The sequence below is a fragment of the Lycorma delicatula genome, chromosome 3 (genome assembly GCF_047948215.1).
Source record: "Lycorma delicatula isolate Av1 chromosome 3, ASM4794821v1, whole genome shotgun sequence".
Taxonomy (NCBI): Eukaryota; Metazoa; Arthropoda; class Insecta; order Hemiptera; family Fulgoridae; genus Lycorma; species Lycorma delicatula.
Genome location: NC_134457.1, coordinates 105,544,651 through 105,568,784, shown reverse-complemented (window position 1 = coordinate 105,568,784; position 24,134 = coordinate 105,544,651). Strand labels below are relative to the sequence as shown.

Genomic DNA, 24,134 nt, shown 5'->3' with positions numbered 1-24,134 from the left:
ATTAAAAAAAAACAAAAAAAAAAACAAAATTAATAAAAAACTTGAAATTATTAATGGAATAAAATGTTATGTACTTTTCATTTAAAAAAAATTGTATATATAATTTAATAGGCGTAGAAGGAAGTCATGTGGGGTCCACATCAAATATTTTTTTTGGGGTGCCTGGGTCATCAAACTTCGGAAAATGCAAATAACCCATATCCCATTTTTTGACTGATTAACCCTTTTGCAGCATAGCTCTAAAGCTATGATAGCAGGAAAGTAGAAACTCTTCAAGAACAATTCTCGCTCAACAAAAATATCTCTTTTAATAGTCTCTTTTCAAAATATTCCTCTTATAGTGTGCAAAGGTTGTAACTACAAAGTTGTTAAAATTATAGAAAAGTTATTATACTTGTGGAAAAAATATATTATTAAACAACAAGTCCATATTCAACAAAATTACACAGATAAATTGAACAGACGTAGAGATAACTATAACCCTAAATAATTTTATAATTTTAATATATGTAAAAAAAGGATTTAATCTTTCAGCTATAACTGAATAACGCATAATTATAGTTACGAAAACTATAATTAGGTATAATTACGGTATGGCAATAAAAAACTAAGAAAAATATGATTTTATAGAGAATATAAAAACACTGTTTTAGAAGAGTATGATAAAATGGAATTTATCAGAACAACTACAGTAGTTTTATACGTTTGTTCCTCAAATATACCATGTAACTTGTTTTTAAAATTATAGTGGTTCATGTAGCTGTATTGCATTCTTTCCGCTTCCAAGAATTTATTGTTAGCTAAATACTAACCACAAATAATAAATAAATATAGGTAGGGAAACAAGAAATGTTAAAGTAAAGTAGTACGGATTTGTCTGATTTAATTAATCACACTACCATTCCACATGGAAAGGCAGGCGTTTACTTTGTGTACTACTTCGTTATATACAGTATTTGCGCAAAACAAATTATTGTCGTACTTTCCAAAAATATTAGATATGACATTCTAATACTATATTTTATTATGCTGGTAAGGAAATAGTTCCAGTTTAAATTTTAATATATATTTTATTCTTTGTTTCAATAACCTAACATTAAAATCCAACCATAAAAACATATTTATTTAGGCGAAAGATGTGGTTTGACAGAAAGAGAAATATGCAAGAAAATACGATTTTGTCAAACAGCCAAAGAAATGATTAAAAGGGGAGAAAAACCAGCTACCTGCCGTTTTGAAAATAAGAATGAGTCTCTTGTATGCTGTTACGACTCTGCTCAATTAAATGCTAAACCCGATCAGAATTACGTAAAATCTCAAACAATTTCTGAAACAAGTAAGAGAAATATATATAAACCCTCACTATGATAATTCATGTGAACGTAATATATAGGCTTATATAAAATATTTGGTTTTAAAAACAGTGTTAGTCTGTATTTATAGATCTGTATGCAAACATTTTTTAAAAGATGTTATTGTAACTTTTGATTTTTATTATGTAAGAGTGATTTTTTAGTAAAAAGTATCCGAAGAACAGATGCTGGTTTTCATATGTAAAAATTGCTAGTATTGGTCACCTCGATCAAAATTTCTGAAACCAAAAATATTATCGGTTGACTGAGCTTCAAAAGGCAATAAATGTATGACTTAAAAAATTAAATAAATAGTTTTTAATTTCTGATCGTTTATAACATGAAAACTTAAGATAACGTTAATTTTAATTAATGAAATTTATTTATGCAGAAAAAAATTGGCTTTCAATGAAAAATTATGTAACGAATCACAATAATTATAAGCTCATGCTTTATAAAAAATTTTAATGGCTTGATGCACTTAATTTCTTTATTCTATGTTAATCCATTAATTTAAAAATACCTTTAATATTTAATGATTAAAATTATTGTTTTTCACACAATTATTTTTATCTTCGTTTGGGATCTTATTATTATTATTTTCTTACTTTGTTCTACTTTATATAAATTAAAAGGTTATATCTGAGTTTAGAATACTTATTATACCAAGTATATAAGATAAATATAAACATAGTTATTTATTAACAGAATGTAGGCTAATATACTAGGCTTTTATATAAACTGGTCATAAATAAAATTTAGAGATACAGAATCCAGTAGAAATTATTCATTTCTTAAATATTCATGTTTCAAGTGAAAGTCTATCGAAAAAAACACGAACACCGTAACGCATGAAAAATGAAGTACGCAGAAATTTATGTATTTTCAAGTTAAAAATTAATTTTAAAACTTGATTCATTAATTACATATTTCGGTGATATCTATGAAAAAAAGTTTAAATCTCTTTACAATTTTTTACCAATAAACCTACTGGAAAATAGGAAACTCTGCCTTAAGGCATTACCTTTCCAAGTGAAACAAGAATTAATTCTTATAAAAGATTATTTTTTACTTTTGTGGCATTTTATCAATATTTTAAATCTATTTTATAAATATTATATTTATGCATAAATATTGCATTTATATATGCTATTATTTCATCAGCGTTTACTTAACGAATTGAGCGAATTTTACCAAATTTAAAAATATCTTGGAAAATATCATTAGCCTACACGTTTCACAATTCGAAATATATAGTTATACGCAATTTTCAACTGATCTTTTCTAAGAAAAAATAAAATACAAATAATAAAACACATAAATTCCTCTACTTTACTAATACATATGAAACACTATAATACATATGAAAAAAAGACTTAAATATTAAACAAAATAGTGAATGAAAATTAAATTTCCATCAACATATTTAAAATTTTCCATAAATTTCAATTTTTCGTTGATAAAAAAAGAAAAAGAAGCGCTCATCCTTTAAAAAAAATTTTCTTGGAATAAATTTTCGCTTATCCTGATATTCTTCGTTTATTCCTTTAACTATCTAGACAATCATAATTTTATAGTTAACCTTCAACGAGATATCGATTAATAAATGTAATCTAGAGATAACGTATGGAAAGAGCATTTAAACATTGTGTATATGTAGTTTAATAGGCGTACAAGGATGTCATGTGGAGTCTCCACATCAGATTTTTCATTGTAAGGTTTGCATCACCTTTATCAAACGTGCTAATATTTCTACAAATACTCGTACAATAAAATGTAAAATTCTTTAAAGATTCTGAAATTACAGCTTTATTATATTTAGAATCTAAATGCTTTTGTATGTTTTTCATGAAATTTTTTTATAATCAAAGGATCTTTCCTTGAAGATAACTTTTACTTAATTGTCTGATAATGTTAAATATATACGAATTACAAAACTGTTAAGTTACCGCATAATATACGGCTATACACGAAATAATGCAAATACTTTAAGCACTGTAGAAAATCTACAGATAAATGAACTAATTAATTACTAAATAATGCAGTGTTCCATAAACTGTAGAATTATATTATTAATTTAATCAATAATTCTAATGTTAGATGTAATAAAAGGAAAAACCGTAAAACAACAAAAAAAAGTTACTTGTAACTTCAGTAACTTCAGTAATGTAACTTCAGTTCTGTATTATAACGAGTTTATCCCATAATTAAATGCAATAAAAGTATTATCGTGTTGTACATCTCAAGGCAAATCAGATTTCTTATTGTTGGAGGGGATTACAGTATTTAGTTTGAACCATTAGCAACGTGCAGAAAGCCGATAGTTACTAGCAACTATGTTCTTAAAAGCTTATATTATCCTATTACTCTTGTCCTACACAAACTGGACCAATATTTACGCTCAAAATGTGAATTCTCGATACGAAGGTTAGTAAAATTGTATAAATTTTTCTATATTGTAAACCTTGTGGTTTATTTTTTATTAAATAATTTGAAGTATTTTAATAAAATATACAGTAATTATCATAAAATTATACTATATTATTAAATAAAAAATTTACAGGTATTCATCAATGATTTGTTGTCAGTTCTAAAATAATGCTTGTCTTTTATAAACTATATACTTCATGAATTTAGTCTAAGTATTTCATGAGAAATGTAACGGTAAATTTCTATTCTTTTTTCTTTTTCTTTTATTAAAACATTGAAATCGACTGCAATAATCCTATTATGAAATAAATTATTAGTTATGATTAATGCCATTAGAAAACATGTTTATATTTCAGAAATAATCGTTATTGTATTATTTTTTATTATTGTTACGTTTTATAATTTACATTTTTTTACAAACTATATGTGTAAGCTGTCATATGTAAGCTATATGTGTATGGTTTTACATAAATTAATATTAAAATGTTTAATATTTTCTATTGAAATACTCTAAAATCTGTCTGCAACAGAATTACAGAATTACCGAAGTTTGATGTAATCTTTTAAAGAAAGAAAATTTATTTAAAAATTAATTACCTGAAAAAATATCGATCTTTATATTTGTAAAAATGTCAGAACTCTCTACTCAGTATGTGTATACTGCAAATTCAGCTCTTCACATGATATTTCCTTTAAAAAAGTTTAAATAAACGTTTGTATGTTAGAGAACAATATTGCATGGGTAGTTAAGCATTCGTTTACATACTAACTGTTTTATATTAACAATAGATTTCTCAAAATTTTGCCAAGGAGAATCTTCCATGTATGATCTTAACAATTAACGTTATTCATAATGAGGTTATTGGTTTAATCTAAATTACATGTAAATTGTCTTTTAGAAATTTTCTTTTAGAAGTATTTACTTGACATACATTAAAAAAAAAAAAAACACTTTTATAAAAAAAAAAGTTGACAACAGAGTTATTATACTTTCTCGGGATTGGTTATTTAATTTTATTTATATATATATTTAACTAAATATACGACTAAACGTACAATATATGTTCTTTAATAATCTATCATATACGGAATCATTAAAATCATTTATATACACTTATACATAATCTTGTATTATTCATTCGAATATTAAAGTATGATATTTAATTATGAAGTGATAAATATCTATATTTATTTATTATTTGAGCCAGTAGTAAATACATTGAGTAATTACCCTAACCAAGGTACTACATCAAAGCGGATATTATCTCCACACCACTTGCTCTATTACTATTCTTAACACATAAAAAACAATCAGTTATAAAATGTACAATAAATAACAAGATAATTTTTTTCGATATTTGGAAAAGGGAGAGAATTTGGAAGCAGTTTTTTTTTTAAATTTAAATTAAGGACTACGCATGTACTGAAATCTATATAAAGTAGGGTTATGTTTGCAAAATTGTGAGAAAATTGACCCCAACTTATGTACACCACCCGCTGGAGTAATTGATCTCAAACCTTCAACAACAAATTGTCCAGCATACACGAGTCTCTGTGTAAAATTTCATCAAAATCAGTTAATCCAGTCGAACCTTATTAAGCTTCAAACAGGTCGCCACACGTACATACGTACGTACGTACTTACGAACATTATTCTTTATATTTTTTGTTTTTTGGGGTGCCTAGGTCATGAAACGTCGGGAAGTGCAAAAGACTACAATGCTAGGAAAGCAGAAACATATAAAAAACTCTTGCGCAATATAAATACCTCTTTTAATAATCTCTTTCCATAATAATACTCTTATAGTGTGTAAAGGTTATAACATACACGAAAGTCCACGGTTTTTGTAATTCAATAATTACAAAGTTGTTAAAAGTTACAAAAAATCTATTATACATGTGTTAGAAAAATAATTATTAAAAAGAAGTAAGTGTACATATACAGCAAAATTACAAAAATAAACTGAACGAACATAGAAATAAATATAACTTTAAATCTATATATACGAGATAAAAGGCTCATAAAAAAAAGGAAATGTTCTTATGTGTGTCCCCTACAAAAAAATACTGGTACGATTTATGCGCAGTGTTTTGTAAAATGGTCCGCGTTGTCTGGAAAAGGTTCAAAGCTGTGGAAATTCTCGATCTGACCAGTAGAAAGAAAGTTAGGGCTAGTTTGAACCGACCAATGTGTTTAGAGGTTAGGTTGAATTAAGTCCGATAGTTATTTCTATTGTTTTGAAAATTGAATTTATTTACATTCTGACTTTATAAAGTGAAATATGAGGTTCCGTAATGTTCAGTTTTTTAATGTTTTATCAAACATAAAGTTATGTTAATTGTATTATGCTAATTATGTCAATTGTAATTATGATAATTGTATTTAATTTAATTATGTATTTAATTGTATTGTATATATATATGTAAAGAAAATATATTTATTCTTTTAGCTATATCAGACTCCTAATTGTAGTTTTTCTAATAGGACTGAATACTGAGCGCAAAGTCCTTACTAACCACAAAGTCGAGTATTACATACTAGATATCTCCTACTAATTGGTTCTATTTAACGGTAGAAATATTATATAATAAAATCTGCTGACTTATTAATTCTTTTGGTTTTGTTAATGTTGTATTAGTACTGTATTAAACGCTGAAAAATCATACTTTTACATAATGGATATTAAAAAATTACAGTATGGCAATAAAAAATTAAGAAGAATATAATTTTATAGAATAGATATAAGAAATACTGTTTTATAAACTGGAATTTATAGAATATCAACAGCAGTTTTATAAATTTGTTTCCCGAAGATACCGTGTTTCTTGTTTATAAAATTTTATATTGGTTCATGTAGCTGTAATACATTCTTTTCACTACTAAGAATTTATTGTTAACTTAATACTAACTGCAAGTAAAAACAACAATATAGAGAGGGAAACACGAAATGTTAAAGTTAAATAATACGGACTGGTCTAGATTTAATTAATCACACGACCGTTCCAAACAGAAAGGCAGGCGTAGTTTGTGTAGTATATGCTGGTAAGGAAATAGTTCCATTTTAAGTTTAAGATATATATTTTTTCTTAATTCCATAACCAAACAGTAAAATCCAACCATAAAATTTTTTTTTTTAGGTGAAAGATGTGGATTGAACGGAAGAGGAATATGCACGAATATACGGTTTTGTCAAATAGCCAAAGAAATGATTAAAAAAGGAGAAAAACCAGCTTACTGCGGTCCTGAAAATATGAAGGATCCTCTTGTATGCTGTTACGACTCCGTTCAAATAAAAGCTAAACCCGATCAGAATCAAACAAAACCAATACCTTCTCAATCAATTTCTAAAACAAGTAAGAGTAAAATATATATATATATATATATATAACTCTCACTATGATGATATCCATATGAATATACGTCTACACCAAATATTGGTTTGTCAACAGTGATAAATAATATTTATAGATCTGCACGCAAAAGTTTTGAAAGATTTTATTATTACTTCTGATATTAAGTAACATTGATTTTAGTAAAGAGAGAAAAGTTGTTAGGTTTCGAATATAATAATTATTAGTGTTGGTTATATGGATCAACATTTTTGAAACCAGAAAATACTATTAGTTGGCTTTGGTTCAAATAGCAAAAAACTTGTAACTTGAATAGCTAAATTTATTTAGCTATTTTTTTTCCGATCATTTATAACATGAAAACTTAATTAATTTTAATTAATGAAACTTTTTATGCAGAAAATAAATTGACTTTTAATGAGAAATGATATTACTATTCTCAATCGAATAGTTATATCATTAGTAAGCTCATACTTTATAAAATTTAAAGTTTATTATCATAAGAAATTTTAATGGTTCGATGCACTTCATGTTTTCTATTTTGAGTTAATCTGATAATTTAAAATAACACCTTTATATTTCATGTTTAAAATTATGTGTTTCTTACACACGAAATTTTATCCTTTATTATTATTTTAGTTTACTCTATTTTATATAAATTAACTTCTGATTATATCTAAGTCAAGATTTTTTTTGCCTATAGTACCTATATAATATTAATTATAGCTCTATATTATTAATTATAATTATCCAATAAACATATTAATTCATGATTGCCTTAACACATGGCACACCAGCATTTCTTGTAACAAAATTCTGTTAAAGCTTTGCATATCTAGTTTGCCCTAAGTCCCTTCGTTATTATTCCATCGAACTATCCGTATCTTAATACATTTCTATAAAAAGAAAATTTAAAAGCATTTATTTTCGTCATTTAAAAATGTTTTTTTTTTTTTTGAGGTTTTTTAGGGGCATCGACTACTTTGGTCATTAGCCCCATCCCACTTCAAAAAAAAATAAAAAAAGGTTCAATAATTCACATTCTCATGAAAAAAATGTTCAAAATTTCACATTCTTCTATAATTTCAAATCCAAATATTACCGCCTAGGCTTCCCTTTCGGCCATCCTTTCTTGCGTTTTTCCATTCTGTGAACGGCCTCAACTTCCGATGACAGTGTGTCTGAGGCTTCGAACATGGCATCGTTTTCTCTTTCTGATGCCAATGACGTTCGCCGGCTTACATCAGGTGATGAAAGCTTCATTGGTGCGTAAGCATCGTTGCAATTGCATCTAAACTCGCAAGCGATGCACTTTCGGCGCCTGATGAACTTGATTCAATGTCTTAGGCTGTGCTTGGGCCGGCTGATACAGATGCTCTCGCCACAGTTGTTCTTTGAGCTTTTGGAGCCTCTGTACGTACAGTTTTATTATCGTCTGTGTCAGGTGTTTTTTCAATAATAACTTGCACCTCCATTTTGGTTGACTCAGATTTTTCTTGTACTCTTGTCACAGTATCCTTAGCTTTATGACTCGTCGTCGGAGTGATCTTTTGGTCTTTGTCAGATAAATCAAGACTTTTCTTCATCACGTCAATTGACGGCGTTATAATCGAAGATTTTGCCGGTTTTTTTAAACTGCGCTGGTACGGGTCTTATGTCAATGACGTCAGTCCGGGAATGAGCCTTCTCATGTTTACTTTGTTGTGTCTGATGAGTCGACTCGATCTTGGAATCAATGATTCTTTCTATCATTGTCGCAAGACAATGCCATCGTATTAAGCAACTGCTCCATGTTAATTTTAGATGTGGGAGGAGCAGCAGCTGCTTCTGCATATGTAGTCGATGGTCTAGGTGTACGTAGATTGACAATCTTCTTCGCTTCAGTGTAACTAACTTTTTGAAGGGTTTTAAGTTCCTGAATGGCTGTTTCTAATTTGTATACTGGGCGGTTCCTAGATCGACAGTTGTGGTGCCCTTTACAATTAATGCAGACTGGAGGGTCTTTACATGGATCACCCTCATGTATCTTCATTTCGCATATGAAAATTTCCTGCGCTTCACATCAAGCTGCAGTGTGTCCAAAACGTTGACACTTAAAACATCTCATTGGTTGCGGAATGAATGCCCGTACATCAAGCCGATGGATGCCAGCTCGTACCTTTTCAGGTAGATTCGGTGTTTGAATGTCAAAACATGCAAAGCCGAAGGAAGAATTTCACCATTTCGTCTCATAGTAAGTCTGCGACAATGTGTTACTCCCTGACTAGACATTTCCTGCACTATTTCTTCTTCAGTACAGTTAAGAAGATCACGGCAAACAACAACTCCTCTGGATGTATTAAGTGTAATATGCGGTTGGACAGTAACCTCAAATTCACCGATCTTCTTCAACACCTGGACTTTCTGGCTTTGCATGTCGTTGATAGTTTTGACATGTATTAATAAATTCATATTAATAAATTAAAATTTTTATTTCTAATATTCTAAAAAAAAATTAAAGGGATAATAGAAACGTGCTGAAATTACTATCTTAATAAATAATAATAATAATAATAGTAAGCTAATGTAATTTACGTTATAATTAAAAATAATAATTATAACTTAACCTATTAACTTTTTATTTTACTTTAGAATGTATGGAATACGAACAGAAATCATGTTATGGTTTTGGATTTCCTTCTGCTGTTGGAGGCACTCCAGTAAAACCAAAGGAATTACCGTTTATGGTATGTTTTAGATTAGTAATGTTATACTTAACTACAGGCATATAAAAACAACGTAAAATAATATTGACAATATTTACTAGTAGATTTGAAAATCGCTAATGTAATAAGGCAAGCTAGTTTTCACGATTGGATTTATCATACTTTTATCAGAAACATCTCCACGAAGAACTTGTTATTATATTTTAACGAATACAAATGTGCACAACAAATTAAAACTTTAAACCAATAATAATTTTGTGATTATATTTGAATAGCAGTAAAAGAATTTAACCTAAGATTTAATAAAGTACTATAAGCAATTATTTTAAGATAATTTTTACATAAAATACCATTTTACTTTTATCGTAACAAAACAACTTCCAAATTGATGGAACTCATTGAAAAAACAGTTGTAAATGAGCAGTTAATGAAGTATACTATTAGAATTATTTTTTGCTATAAAAGTGAGCAGAAATTTTGTTAGTTCAAAAACAATAAGAAAATATTACTTTTCTTTAATCTTTCTAGTGCTTTTTTCTTTTTAAGTAAGATATAGTGATAAAAAATTGAATAAAATCACCTTCATTCTATGTTTTTACCTTTCTTACCTATCAATTAACTTTTAAACACATTAGAATAGATATGGGTTTCAGGAATAGTAAAGTAATGGAAGAAGTAAGCCGAAGTATTTTCATAAAAAAGTATAACTCTATAGTTGTACTAAACCAATAAAAAAGTATTATTTTTGTTGTTTATTTTTAATTTTTTATTTGAGCGATTCATACTAAGATTAATTTTCTTCTATTTTTACTTCCTTGGACGAAGTAAAGGAAGTATTGTGATCGCGAAAAATGTCGGTTTTCAAACTGACAATTAAAAATGGACAATTACTAATTACAAATGGATTTGTATCCATTTTGGTCATGTCTGTATCCATTGTGACTTGTTTCGTCACGACATCTGCATGTGCATACGTACGTACAAGTTGTTCAAGCCGAATTGGCGCAAATCTGAACTAGGCGATGGTTACCTCGCAAGCGCGGCGCTATAATATGCTACTAAGAGATGACAGTATGGTAAAATAAATTTTACGGTATATATATATATATATACCGTATAATTTTTTTTAATCTTATAGTTATTCTTTAATTTAATTAAATTTATTACTCTAATTAAAGGTATAAATAAACATTTTTTTTTACTATTATTTATATTGATGTTTATTCCAATCAATTGCCAACAAATCCCCATCATAAATTTTTAATTTATTTTTAGTCTTATATTTATATAAAAAAGAAATAAATTCGTAACCGAATAAAACAATACACAATTATTTATCTACCTTATTTTAACCACTCGTATATTAACTCGCTCTTGCACTATGTATGTGAAATTCCTGGTATAGAACCTTTCAGTCGAATTTTGAAGCCCTTCCGCTTATCCGGAAATTATGCATACAGGTTTGCTCCTGATGTCAACACATTTTAACAAAATTTTCAAGACACTAAGATTGCCTTAAGTTGCCAAGTGAAAAAAATACCCCTTGAACTTATGCAACCTCGTTTACATTCATATTTTGTTGGTGAAAGAAATTTTAAGTGAGATATATATTAGGGTATACAGTTGCTACTAGAAATTCTGTACAGTTGGAACGAAGTTTTGGGAAAATTTAGAACTGTTTAACCGGATCCGAATTTAACGCAAAAATTTCAAAAAACGGTTGGTCCTATCGCTCTGAAAATTTTTTCGCGCATCGGCGATAGCCCCATCCGCTCCCAGTGGTACTCCTCAGATGATAATATTTTCAAGTGCCCTTGGAGTGCGGTTCGGAAATTGAGAGCAGGTGTGATGGGGTGCTACCGTAAGATCTCGGCATCCCCGCGTCCGATTTTCACGATTCAAACGGCGTATGTATTACAAGGTCGAGGGCTAACCGTTTAACGCATCGGTAACACTCTTGATCGACTGGACTGGATCTTGGTTATCTGGAGATTAAATAGTTTAGCCCTATATTTGATTGCACTCACCCACCGTAAAACATAGCGATCCGATCTTTGCTAAATACGCTCAAACCTGTACGCTAGGGCAGTTGTAGCATAAACCTATAAAGCCTAAAACGTAGAAAATAAAAAATATATAAAAAAACAAACTTTTTGAAAACCGCTCTTATATTAAATGCACTAAAAAGTAGAAAATAAAAAAAAATTATGTAAAAAACTATTTTAATAGACCAGTCTTAGACTAAACACACTAAAATATAAAAAAATAAGTTTAGGATGGTATCTCAGAATGGATTTGAAAACAAGCTTTGATGGTGATAAGTAAGATTATGTCATAGCTCGTATGAGTGATGCATGGCCTAAAGAGTAGGGTGCAAACATGAGCACCTCATCCCCCTTTTCGAGGAGAAATTAATTTATTCCGAAGCTATTTCACCAGTAATTCGATAAACTGTTTTTTGAGACTACTGTGATAGACGCAACACGTTCTAAAACTTTTTTGGGGTTACCAACAAACATTCCAACTGCAGCTTCTGCAGCCATGAAACTAAAAACGTTGTGTATAATTTCTTTCCTTTGGAAGTGACTACCTTTTAAAAGTCTCTGTCTAGCAGTGGTTGTGAAAGGGCGTGTTTTCTAGTGATTTGTGTTGTGTGTGTGTGTGTACCTGAATAATATTTCCAGTGTCGTCACCAACATACTGTTAGGACGCCCACTCGAGCCAGCGATATCGTTATATCTTTTGTTTGACCTTCCGGTCAAACCGGATACGTTTTAGCATAGTCTATTTTAAATAAGTTCTTTCTTTTATTTTATTTATTTTTATTTTTTACCAGTGTCTAACAATTAGTTAAATATGTAGATTTTATTTTTAGGCTTACGATAAAGGAATTCTATTACTTTTGAACTATTTTGTAGATTAAGTAGTGATTAGTATTAAGTAAATCATTGTTACTTAAATTTTATTTAGTTATTCAGTGATAAAGATTTTTTCAGGTTTAACCACCCCCTTGTATTAGCAATTTACGATAATATAAGCCGTTATCCACTTAATTTTTATTTATTTAAAAAAAAATAAGTTATAACTTATTAAAATAATATAACTTATTATACTTGTGAATTTGAACTTATACTAGCATTAAAATTTAGATATAAGATTTAAATTATTTTTTTTATTAATTTAGGCTAATGGGGACTAATTGTACCATCTCCTCGTTCACCATCCCCGAAAATTTCCGGCTGAAAGTTTCTTACCTTGGGAACCAGGAAATGGGCCAAGCGCGAGGCGTTGGTAATCGTGGATAATGAGTCCATGGAGCCAACCACAAACGAAGGCGATCCGGAAACGGCAGCCGCCACCATGGAAGTTAATGGGGAAGCCACCTCAAAACCTCCGGTCGAGAAGCGGGAAAAAATAACGCCAATAATATTGGTATACCATAGTCCGCGGGCGGTGGTCACAAAGAGCTCAGGCTCTCAGTAAGGCTGGAATTATGCAGTGAAGATGATTTCCGGGAAGTGAAGAGCTTTTTGCACTCGATGCAATCTTCGAGTGCACAGGCACTTCCATAAGTGTGGATAAGTCTTTCACACTTATCAGCTTCTTAAGGAGAGCGAGCCTAAGGTCGTGGTCCGGGGTATACACTTTGGAGCCACCTGAGAAGAAGTGGGAGAAGGATCTCCTAACTAGGCTATAACGTAGCGTCAGTGAAAAAGCTGATCACAGAGGATGGTAGGTTATGTGCGTTGTAGACTTAAAAAAACGCTAGCCACCAGAGGCATCTACGACCTGGACAGTATGTTTTACTGTAAAATAAAGTGACCGTATTCGTGTCACAAGGGAGCCCTCCTCAATGCCGCAGATGCCAAAAGTTCGGCCACTCGTTGAACTATTGTCGCAGGGATAGCTCTGCGTCAAATGTGGTGGAGACCACGAAACGACGTCCTGACTAAAGTCGCGAGAAGAGCCCGCATCGTGCGCGAATTGCAAGTGGCCTCACCCAGCAAATTATAGATAATGCCCTTATTACAAGCAGCACTTGGTCCGACAAAAGGGCTTCCCACAAACGTCTGTGATCACTGATGGGCGTAGCTGGTCGCGGGTCGTCAGGGGGGGTACCAAAACCTTACCCGGAAAACGGTCAGACCACGGCTATCCCGGCGGTGGGAAAAGATATGCCATCTTCTCCCACACCGCCAAAGTCGCAACGGGTTTCGGTCGCCGAAACCCGTTCCCAAAATCGACCAAAACCAAAATTAAGCCTACCCCACAGGCGACAAAAGAAGCTAAAAATTCGGGAAAGCCACAGCTGGTTATAACCAAAACTCAAACTGCGGCAAAACGCGCAAGTGCTCCCGAGGAGAACGCCGGGAATGACTTTCTGGCGAGGATGTCAATAAAGGATGTCCTATACGAAATTTTTGCTGTATTGCCTTTCCTGTTACAGGCGAAGTCTACTAGGGACTTATTCAAGTCCTTTATTGAATGCCTCATGACTTAAATCACCCGGTATGTCTAGGCAAACTTTGCCACTGCTGCAATGGAACGCGGGTTCCGCGGCAAGCAAGACGGAGGAGCTATGTTATCTGGCCGATGACCAACAAATTTATGTGACGTTGATAGCAGAAATGTATCTCAAGCCGGACAAATCACTGACTCTGCGGAACTATTTCACTTACTGAACCGACAGGGCAGTGTCACGCTGAAGCCCTACCAGCGGCGGACCCGCTATTTTAGTTCATAGATGAATCACGCATATGCGGTCGAGGTCTACACCGATATCATGGAACAGACCTACAAACATGTGCAACATTTAGGCGCAGTATACAACATCTTATTCAGGATCCCCATTTTATGTTTTAGAAGTATCTCAAGTCATGAGTAATCTAGAGAAATTAGTCAATAAAATTTTAATTTTAATATATAATTTTTTCTTTAATTATAATTATTATATATGTAAAATGTTATTTTTATGATTAATTAAAGGGTATAGTTGGATATGGAACAAAGAACAACGTAGAATGGGCCTGTGGATGTTCACTAATAAGCGAAAGATTTGTTTTATCAGCAGCTCATTGTACGAAGGATCCAAACGAGTAAGTCAAAAAAAAAAATCTTATTAGTCACACTCATATTACTTCATTCGATTTTAATTCTGTTTTTGGAAATAATTTATTTAGGTTTCTCAGAATTCATGTTTTAGAAAGAGTCACAATTTTCAGAGGCCAGCTGAAATGGTAATCATCTTATCAGAAACTAAACATTAAAAGATTATACCATCTATACTTTATAAATTTTCTTATTTCATGTTTTTAATTGTAGAACGGCTTTAATATGAGTTTCGGTGTTACCAGAGTTAATGATAAAATATATATGTATGTAAGTAAAACCTTTACTTTATAGTATTATAATCATATCTTACAAACCTCTTGATGAAAAAAATTAAGTTTTATATAATAAAAACTGTCTTACTTTTTAGTTACACTTTTGAAAATTTCAATTTATTGCAAAGGAAAAACTTGAAGGAACTTGAAGGTCCTGAGGTAGGCATAAAAAATTATGCCTACCTCAGGACCCCGTTTCCACCTGTTTTTTCAGTGTTAGTATACCATAAAACCGTTTTTAGATAATAAAAACTTAGTAACAAAATCTTATGTTTACGATGAAATCTTTAACACGTTTTGAATGGCAAGATATCTACCATTAAGAAAAATAAAGTCAGCTTCAGTTAATTAAAAAGTTGTTTTTGAAATGAACTATTTTATTCTATAAAACAAGATGTGATTTAATGACTTTTTAAGATGCGTAATAGCTGTGTAATTTTTATTAATAATGGTATAAAAAAAGACTGTAAGAAAGATAAATTTCGTTGGTTATTAGTAATTGTAACTACAATCAATAATAATTAAGTCGATAAGAGAAAATTATCTATGTAATTTGAAACTGTCTTTAATTTAAATAGAAAAAAAAGAATTATTTTCTTTACCTTACTGATCAACGATATTCGCTCCTCCACCACTTCACTACAGAGTTTGGAAATATATATTTTATTCTATCTTAACAAACATAATGATCCCAATTATAATTATCTTTCTTTAATGGATAAGAGAAATGAATTTTTATAACATGTGCAAAATGCGTGGATGTACGTCGTTTCTGTGTTTTTGAGAAATGCTTGTTTTTAAAAACATCTTTTATTAAAAAGTTTTTTTCTATTGCTACATCATTGCTAGTTAAACAAATTCTATGTTTAAAAAAAGATTTCATGTCATAATTTATCTGATTACTTTTTGTTGATAATAGATTTAAAATAATTTATGAAATCTAAATTTATGAAGTTATACAAACGTTTAATTATTCTTTTTTTTGCACCTCAAATTATATTTACAACTGGATTCGGAAATAGAAACCATAAGTAAATTTCATGCTGATATAGGAGTTTCCTATAAAGTCCCGCTAGAAAAAAATGAACTAGACATCATTATAATGTCAAGTACTAGGAATAAAATCACAACACAAAAAGAAAAATAGTAATATAGGACCAATAACATTATACACATAATTAATCATAAACATAAATACTTTGATGATGCACAACCTAAGAAGAAAGTCCTCGTACATTTTTAGTTTGGATTATTACTATGAAACATCACAAACAAGTTATTTGCCTATCAAACAATTTATAAAAAATTGACTCCCTTAAAAAGGGATGTTTAGCAGAACGAGTGACGAGGAAACAGAGTGAGTTCTCATCCTGCCTGCATATCGGCTATCAGTCTGTAATTGGCATTCGTTCAGCTAGCATCTTACTGTCATTTTTGAAAGCTGTATTCAGACTCATTTTATTGTTAATTTTTTTTGTTGTAATGTTAATTTTAAGCATTTAAACTTTGTTTAAATGCTTAAACTTAAAAAAAGAAAATGCCGCAAGGAGAGAAGAAAAAATCACCGTATAAGTCAAACACTTAATCAATGAGAAGTGAGTACGAGGATTAAGTATGGCTGACTTAGCACGCGCATAAAATCGCTCTAGATCAACGATTTACACTATCCTCAAAAACAAGGATAAGACTAAGTAGAGTAATGCGTCAAAGGTTGTCACAAGAACTTCTAAGCAAGTTTCTAAGCAACGGCCAGGTATTCTCGACGGTGTTGATAGATTACTTCTCATATGGAAATAAGAAGAAAAATGAAGAAGAAAAAATAAGAAGAATGAAAAATGAAGAAAAATAAGAAGGAAAATGCAAGGCGACAATAAAACGAAACATAATTTGCGAGAAGGGGAAACTATTGGACTATCTCATTAAGAAGACGCCAAGATCATCATCTTACTAAGAAAAAGCATTCAAGGCAAGCTGTAGGTTGTTTAAAAAATTTAAGAGACGAACCGGCATCCACAACGTTGTGAAGCACTGAGAGGCAGAAAGCTCAAACGTAAAGGCAGCCGAGGATTTAATCGGCGTATTCAAGAAGCTTGTGAATTCTGAGAGTTATCTGCCGCAGCAGATTTTTGATTGTGATGAGATGGGTCTGTTCTGGTAAAAGATACCGAAACGAACTTATATTACGGTAGAGGAGAAGGCAATACCGGGACACAAGCCAATGAAAGACCGTCTCAAGGTGTTGTTTTGTGCAAATGCAAGTGCGATTTGAAAATTAAACTGCTGCTCGTTTACCATTCGAACAATCTACGAGCCTTCAAGAATTAAAAAGGCCAGAAGTCTGCCCTTCTGGCCTTTAAACGTTTTGTGGAGGTCTAAAAAGAAGGCTTTCGTTTCGCGTTACCTTTTTACAGATCAATGAATTATTTGGTCCGTTTGTAAAAAATATCTACTTGAGCTGAATTAGCCACTCTTGTTGAGGACAACGTTCCTGCACATACTGCAATATATTATAGGCCTAGAAAATGACCTCCTTGAAGAATTCAAATTTATCACGTTGCAGTTCCTACCTCCCAACAAAACTTCTTTACTGCAGCTCATGGAACAGCAGGTCATTTAAACTTTTAAACAACTCTACACAAAAGCGCACTTCCAGCCTTGTTTTGAGGTAACTGAAGGAACCAATCTCACTCTCAGAGACTTTTGGAAAGATTCATTTCACATCGTTGCCTGCCTCAAGATAATCGACAAGGCAGAGGAACAGGTCACCATGAGAACACTTATTTCTTCATGGAAGAGATTTTGGCTGGAAAAAATTGTCGACCCCGAGGGGTTTGCACAATCGCCTATGGGGCCTGTAATCGACGAGATTGTATCTCCAGCCAAGATTATGGGGCTAGAGGAGGATAGCAACGACATCTAGTGAAAGCGAGGTTGAAGAAAAACTTAGCCAGGTGCTGCATTCTCTGCTGCAGCAAGAGGTTGTGGAGGAGATTTCGTCGGAGGAGGAGAAGATACAGGAGAAGAACTACAACCAACCAGTGAAGTAAGGGAGATGCTGAAACCATGGCAAACGTTTGCATCGTACGTTGATAAGTATCACTCTAATAATGCAATAGTCATAGCTCTTGAAATTTATTTAAACATAATTCTGTGTCTCGTTTTAACCAAATTTTTAAGCGTAAGCAAATCCAATGTTTCTAGACAACTTTCTTGTAAAAAAGGATGTTTTATAAATAATAAATTACGTTATTGCTATTCCTATGGTAAAAGTTGTTTCGCATATAACGAAGATTCGGAAAGAAATTCTGCTCGTGAAGTGAGGTTACACAGTACTTTTTTTAATATTTTAATCATATATTTTTGTTGCTCAATAATGAAATATTCTTTATATATTAATAAAATTTGTAGTATTCTATCACAATAATACGTTCTTTTTTATTTAGATTTTTTTATTGCTTTACAAAAGTACATTTGTTTATAAATATTTAATTCAGCTAATATTTCAGAAAAAGCTAATATTAATTCATGCATGGCTAAATTTCAATTTATTTTAAACTTTTAAAAACAAACAGCTTTAATTTAAATGTCATTGTTGAGTGAGATTTTAATGTAAATAAAATTATAAAATGTCTTTTTTAAACCTATTAAACATATTTAATGTTTAGTTAATTTACTATTTAATAATTTAGTTAAATACCTTTCATATTTTTTAGTGGCCTTGCTAGATGGGTGAGACTAGGAGAGCTTGATTTATCCAGAAATAATGAAACAGCAAATCCTATAGATTTTGAAATAATAAGGCGAATAAACCATCCAGACTATCGATCAGAATTTGTTTACAATGATATCGCTTTGTATGAATTAAATAGTTTGGTAACATTTACTGATACAATAAAACCTATTTGTCTACCGCAACCGAATTCATACTACGATGTTACAAATGTTTTTGGAGCTGGATGGGGTAGAACTGATTACGGTAAGGATAAAAAAAAATTATTTTTTGCAAAGATAAACACATGCAGTCAGATCTGCATATTTTTATGATTTGTATAGTATCATCATAAGTACTTAATAGACTTAAAAATAATTAACTGGATTAAAGATAATCTTTAAATTGTATTTATTTCCTAGTAATGATATGTAAATAAAACTTTATTGTCGTACGTAGTTTTATTAAATGCAGTACATTTTAGCGTGGATTTTAAGTTAAAATTTTAATAAATTAGACCTTGTGAAAAAAAAAAATTAATTTGAAAACGTAGACATCGACAGAAATTATTTACCTTGAAGAAGTTAATTATTTATTTATAAAAGCTTTACTGCTTGTAGAGGTACATAAAGTATGAATAATTTTAATGTATTAAAATAAATTTTTATAAAAAAAAAGAATAAAACCAATAATGCGGTTTCCTATTAATTTCGTTTTTAATTTCATAAAATTTTATGAGACACTAATACTAGTGTGTGGTAATTTTCTTCATATCGAACTATGGGGTGTCTAACATCTTAGAAAAATCTTCTTAGGTAAATTATTCTGAATATGGTGAAATTTATTCCCAATTTATTTTATGTAAAGAAATAAATGTTCCTGTAACGGAAAAACAACGTTTCAGCTTACATGGTGAATTTATTAATCATCCAACAAAAAGTTAATACATTAATATTCATAGAAACTAATTTAGCTGAATTTTTTGAAAATTGATTTTTAATTTCATATATGTGGATGAATTCTGATTTCATGTAACTCGACTGAATTAAAAATTATTAATTAATTAAGCTGTATCAGGAATTGTAATTGAATAAAGTGTATTTCTGTTTAACATTACCTGGCTAAGTAAATTTTCAAAATTTTAATTAATTTAGAATGTTCCTATTGATTAATCATGTTCTTGAATTTACAGGATTTTTGAAATGATAACTAACGGTAAATAATAAAAAATATTCTTTCAAACACACTGAAATTTTCTAACTTGAATAATTTATTTAAATATAAAATCTAAATTGGTTTGATGTTGTGGAAGTGCGGTACGGAATACATCAAGTTTGGAGATGTATTACTATCTCACAGTCCGGAATTCTGAACAGAGGAAGGAAAAAGAAGGAAGAGTGAAAACAAAAAATCGTTGGTTAACTCATTCATTGATGTTGCAGTTTTTATTTAATACTTCCAAAGTGAATTTATTAATTTAAAATATCTTTAAATACTTTTATTTGATACATTTTGTAGTTTACCCTCAGTGATTGAAAAATAAAATAACTGAATTTTAAGCAGGCATTGTTCACTAAATGCTACTGTATTATCGGTCAACGTCATAAGTTAATTGATTTTGTGCAGGCACGTCTTTTGTGTAATGACCTCTAATGGCTTGTAATTGTATGCTGATATGAAAAAAAAGTATAAAATTTCTAAACCTTTAACGGGAATCGAACATTTTTACCAGAATATGTATTACATTTTTTCCCATAAAATTCTATTAAGAATGTGTGTTTTTCTCTAAATTAAAGCTTAATTAAATTTCAATTAAATTATAAAAAAATAATAATAGAAGACAAATATATATATTTTTATCTATTACATTCATCTATAAATTATTCAGCTTTAAAATGACAACATTTAGCTATATATAAATATATATATATTTATATACTGTATTTTACAGATAAATATAATGTAATTAGCTAATAACACTACATAAATATTATTTTTAATCTTAGCTTTTTTTTACGATGCATTTTCTAAATTTTATTATTAAAATTATTTCCAGCTGGTCCAAGAAGTAGTATATTGCTTAAAGTAGACTTAGATTACTTGGCAGTAAGAGATTGCGCAAATACTTCTGAACTGAGTGTAGCACCTCGGGGCTTGGATGAAGAAACTATGATTTGTGCAGGAGTTTTAGAAGGAGGAAGAGACACTTGTACGGTAATAATTAAAAAAATCAAATTAATAATTTTTTTAAGAGTTTAGTTAACATGTACAAGACATCGCTTTTGTTTCTTTAGAAGCAAAAACCAAATATTAAAAATAATAATAATGATATATGATGTTGACAAATGAATCTTTAATTTATTTAGTGATACTATCTGATATACTTTCATAATAACAATGGTGCCTGTAAAGTAACTAAGGTAGAAGAGGTTTATTAAATTTATTTTCTCTGTGAGTAATGATATTCTTTGAAGTGAAATCAATGAATATGTCATATGTGGAACATAACGTTCGGTATTGTAAGCATATATTTGTTTTGCTGATGAGTTACTAAAGTAACATATCAACATACACATCTATTGCAACACATCAGCTTATTTGGGCTAATGAAGAAGGAAATTGGGAAATTTTTGCTCATTATTTTCCTTGTAAACAAGGACACTATGACACTCATAAACTTAAATTTCTATCTGTAAACTGATAATATACATTCGCCGTTAAGTTAAGCTAAATATTTTTATATCTACTGTAATTGATACTTATTTGTAAGAAATAAACTCACACACACACACACACACGCACACACACACACACACACCCACACACACACACACACACACACACACACACACACACACACACACACACACACACACACACACACACACACACACACACACACAAAATCAATATGCATATATACATATGGTTTGATTTATTTTTAAGCCACTATAATTAATTACTTCAAAGTAAATACAAAACCATTTACTTTTCATAATTTATATACGTTACTTTTATTAGTAAAAAAACAAAAATAATCTTTAAACAGATTTCATCCAGTAATTTCATTACTTTTCTGTATCTGCGTATCAGGGAGACTCAGGAGGTCCATTGTTTCTTCCTAAAACAAGTATTCAACCGCAGTGCATCTTACACACTCAGTTGGGAATTACATCTTTTGGAAAACAGTGTGCATTGAAAGGATTTCCAGCGATTTACACTCGCATTCTTAAGTACCTTCCATGGATTGAATCTATAGTTTGGCCAGACTACCGATTGGATCCAGGCCTAATTTGGAGCTCGTGAACGTCTGACGTGCAATAATTTATTTTTTTTAACTTATATAAAATTATATAATATTCTCATATTTTTCTTTAGATGCTGTTGCTGTAATAAATTATTAATAAGAATTAATAATACTGAAGGATAGTAAATTACACAAAATAACAATGTCATTATTTTATTTCAAATAAAATTCCAGACTTCCTGGGGAAGCCAGGGGTGGAAGTTTAGTCGGTAGTGCGCAGGTATACATACGCCCTTGGTTATAACTGGCGGAACCTGTCAACGAGCCCGACACTACTTTGCGCCCGTAAATGGGGTTCCTTTACCTCTTTAAAGAAAAAAAAATAGCCTTCCATTTTTACCGATTACCGTGTAAGGAGACTTATAACAATGGGTTACAGTTTAGTTTGTTTACTTTATGTTTGTTTTTTTTTTCAATTTTGGATTGGTTTGGAAGATTGTCATAAAATTCACATCGCACGATTTATTAAAAAACGCTTAAGTGAACTTGGATCCATATTGTATTAAGGAAAAAAGTTAATTTTTATTTTATGCACATGTTTCCAGATCAGTTAATAAATCGAAACCAATATTATGTGTAATTTTGTATGAATTGAATGGGATTTTTGAACGCCCTTTCAATTCAAGAAAGCATTGTTTATCCATATTGCCGATGACAATTAGAGCATGTCACGAATAGTCTATTTCCTTCTCACATTCGAACGCAAAGCGGTAAAGTGATGCACGTGTGAATGAGCGACGTTCTTGCACGCGCTGTCGATTATGTGCTCTGTGTGCGACTTTGACTCGTTGACGTGCCTTTCTTTGTCTTAATGCATTAGCTCGAAGAGTTCATTGTGATATCGAGTTTCATTTGCACGGGCGTTTTCAACCTGGTCTCTTAAATTTACATTGTCCGTCAATTGATCTTCTGCTGTTTTATTTAGCCGACGATTATGGACTATTTGTGCATGTAGTGTACATATGGTAAAATTAATAATAAGTGTAATTAACAAAGTTTTATCCACATTACTGCTAATTTTCACTTAAGACCATTCTAAAAAACACCTCCTTTTTTATTTAATATTTATGAAGTTTCATAACCATGTGATAGCTTAATTAATAAATACATTAAAGCACTGTAACAAAAACAACGTAGTTAAAATTTTAGTAGAAATTTTTGTCATTTTTCTCATTCTTTACTTTAACATGTATTTTACCAAATTTTAGATAATTGTAAATTATAATTAATTTTTGAAATTTTTTTATAAAATTAATCAGCTACGAAAATTATAACTACAATTTTTTAAATATACTGTAAACCATAATTATTATAAGTAACTTAATTTTATAAATGTTATAATTTATTTTACAAACTTACATTTTTATTTTCAAAGAGACGTTCAATACTTCATAAGTTGCATAGAATCAAATGAGAACTGACAATTTAAATTTGTAGGTTAATTTGATTGTTATTGAATGCACGTGTATTAATCATGAAAAATCATGTAAAATACTCACTTCAATACTGGACCTTACAAATTTGCACAATGTACATTTTTTAATTACACTTTAAAACGTTATTTCAGTAAGTAATAATATAGTATAATATTCTCAATAAGCACGCAATTCTAAACGGGATCGCAGCACTGCCTATCAGATCCAATTGTGAATCTTAACCATCCTAAGATCAACAACAACACATAAATAAATAAATAAATTAAAAAAAAAACATTTTCTATTGGATCAAATTGGGAATCATAACCATTCTCAAATCAACTTAATCAGACTCACAAAACATCATAAAAATCAGTCCAGCTGTTTAGGAGGAGTTCTATCACATACACACGGACACGGACAGAAGAATATATATATTCCGGTATATATATATATACCGGGTGGCTGAAAAGTAATTTAC

At 30.4% G+C, this 24,134-nt stretch overlaps 1 protein-coding gene and 1 long non-coding RNA gene across 3 annotated transcripts in view; one reads left to right on the top strand and one right to left on the bottom strand.

The window, feature by feature from the left end:
* LOC142321842 (uncharacterized) overlaps window positions 1-24,134 on the bottom strand; it is a 78,435-nt gene that overhangs the window by 34,394 nt on the left and 19,907 nt on the right. The gene's annotated exons all lie outside the window — the stretch shown is intronic.
* Window positions 3,633-22,386, top strand: LOC142321840 (venom protease-like). Of its 2 annotated transcripts, none has more exons than XM_075360292.1 (7): window positions 3,633-3,779; window positions 6,921-7,136; window positions 9,765-9,859; window positions 14,825-14,934; window positions 18,936-19,198; window positions 20,988-21,145; window positions 22,025-22,386. In XM_075360292.1, the coding sequence occupies exons 1-7, from the start codon at window positions 3,689-3,691 to the stop codon at window positions 22,235-22,237; spliced, it is 1,146 nt and encodes a 381-aa protein (XP_075216407.1). In that variant the 5' UTR covers window positions 3,633-3,688; the 3' UTR covers window positions 22,238-22,386. The 2 variants fall into 2 exon arrangements, with proteins under 2 accessions (XP_075216407.1, XP_075216408.1); XM_075360293.1 differs by having other exon boundaries at window positions 20,988-21,140; window positions 22,025-22,207.